Raw genomic sequence first — 1665 nt, forward strand, 5'->3', positions numbered from 1 at the left:
TGGATTGATTTGGTTGGTTGATGATTGGTTGGTTGGTTGGTTGTTGGATTGATTTGGTTGGTTGGTCGATGATTGCTTGATTGGTTGGTTCATTGATTGGTTGGTTGATGGATTGATTTGGTTGGTTGGTCGATGATTGATTAATTGGTTGGTTGGTTGGTTGATTGGTTCATTGATTGATTAGTTGGTTGATTGGTTCATTGGTTGGTTGGTTGGTTGGTTGGTCGATGACTGGCTGGTTGGCTGGCTGGTTGGTTGGTTCATTGATGAATTGATTTGGCTTGTGATATTAGGGATTCCGCCTTGGCATCAGGCTGCTCTGTGCTTGACCGCTGAGCTGTGTCCCTAGCCCCTTGTTCACTTTTTGTTTAGAGACAGGGTCTCACAAAGTTGCCAAGTGACCTTGAACTCAGTCCGTGGCGTAGGAGGCAGTCTTGTCTCAGCTTCTGAAAAGCTGAGTTAAGAGATATGTACCACCCCCAGAAGGATGAGGATGAGGACTGAGGATGAAGGATGAGGACTGAGGGATGAGGATGAGGACTGAGGATGAAGGATGAGGATGAGGGATGAGGGCCAGAAGGACCTACACGTCGCTGCGGGGACTCACTGTGGGGCTGAGGGTGTAGCTCGGCTGGTAGAGCGCCCGCCTTGCACACCTGGAGCTCTACATACAGCCAGTATGGAGGTGCTCGGGGCCCCAGCATCCATCGGGAGGTAGAGGCAGGAGGGAGGCTGGGTACGCTGCGGCCCTGAGCTCTGTCCCCCTCAGGTGTGCGAGCTGGACATCATCTTCAACTTTGAGAAAGCCTACTTCATCCTGGATGAGTTTCTGATGGGCGGCGACGTCCAGGACACCTCCAAGAAGAGTGTGCTCAAGGCCATCGAGCAGGCCGACCTGCTGCAGGAGGTACGAGCCAGCGACGGGGAGGAGGAGGGCCCCGCCCGCCGGCCCCGCCCCACGGCATCTGGCCCCCAGCACGCCCTCTGTGTAACTAGTCCTGAAGCCCCGGGCAGGAGTGGGCAGGCCGTGGCGTACCCCGTCCCCTCGATCAAGCTCTGTCCTCCTCCCGAGAGCCACTCGCTCCGGCCCGCTCTCCTTTGGGTTAGTGACCTGTTGCTAAGACGGTGTTTAGAGAATTGAAGAGCAGGTCGTGGCCGATAAGCCTCTTCCTCCCTGTTTATACGTTTGTAGACACCTGGCTCTCTCTGTCTCTAGCTCTCTCTGTCTCTAGCTCTCTCTGTCTCCCTGTCTGTCTCTCTGTCTGTCTGTCTCTCTCTGTCCCTCTGTCTCTGTCTCTCTGTCTCTGTCTCCCTGTCTCTCTCTCTCTCTGATGGAGGCTAGGGCCCTGATTCCCCTACTTTGCTTACAAGTGTCTGTAACGGGTGTGTGTGTGTGTGTGTGTGTGTGTGTGTGTGTGTGTACACACACGTGGACTCAGAGGCCAGAGGTTGGAGTTGGGTTTTCTCCTCACCCTCGGCCAGGCTGGTCGGCCTCCGAGCTCCACGCCCCACGCCGGGCTTTCATGGGGTTCTCGGGATCCGAACTCCGAGCCTGATGCTCACGTGACAAACACATTAATGAGTAATCACGGAGCAGCCTCCTCCCCGCCCTCACTTTAACAGCACGCGCGTACGCTCACCCACACCCTCACGCGCCCTCACACA

At 55.6% G+C, this 1665-nt stretch overlaps 1 protein-coding gene across 1 annotated transcript in view; it reads left to right on the forward strand.

Moving 5' to 3' along the window:
• The window catches only part of Ap1s1 (adaptor related protein complex 1 subunit sigma 1), a gene marked incomplete at its 3' end in the record, with an annotated part of 5624 nt that extends 4717 nt beyond the window's left edge, over positions 1 to 907 (forward strand). The window contains 1 exon segment of the mRNA XM_055604896.1: positions 770 to 907. Within this exon segment, the coding sequence (XP_055460871.1) occupies positions 770 to 907 (138 nt within the window).
• Positions 908 to 1665: the final 758 nt, after the last annotated feature.

Source organism: Psammomys obesus, unplaced genomic scaffold, assembly GCF_907164565.1.
Source record: "Psammomys obesus unplaced genomic scaffold, mPsaObe1.curated_primary_1811, whole genome shotgun sequence".
Classification (NCBI taxonomy): domain Eukaryota; kingdom Metazoa; phylum Chordata; class Mammalia; order Rodentia; family Muridae; genus Psammomys; species Psammomys obesus.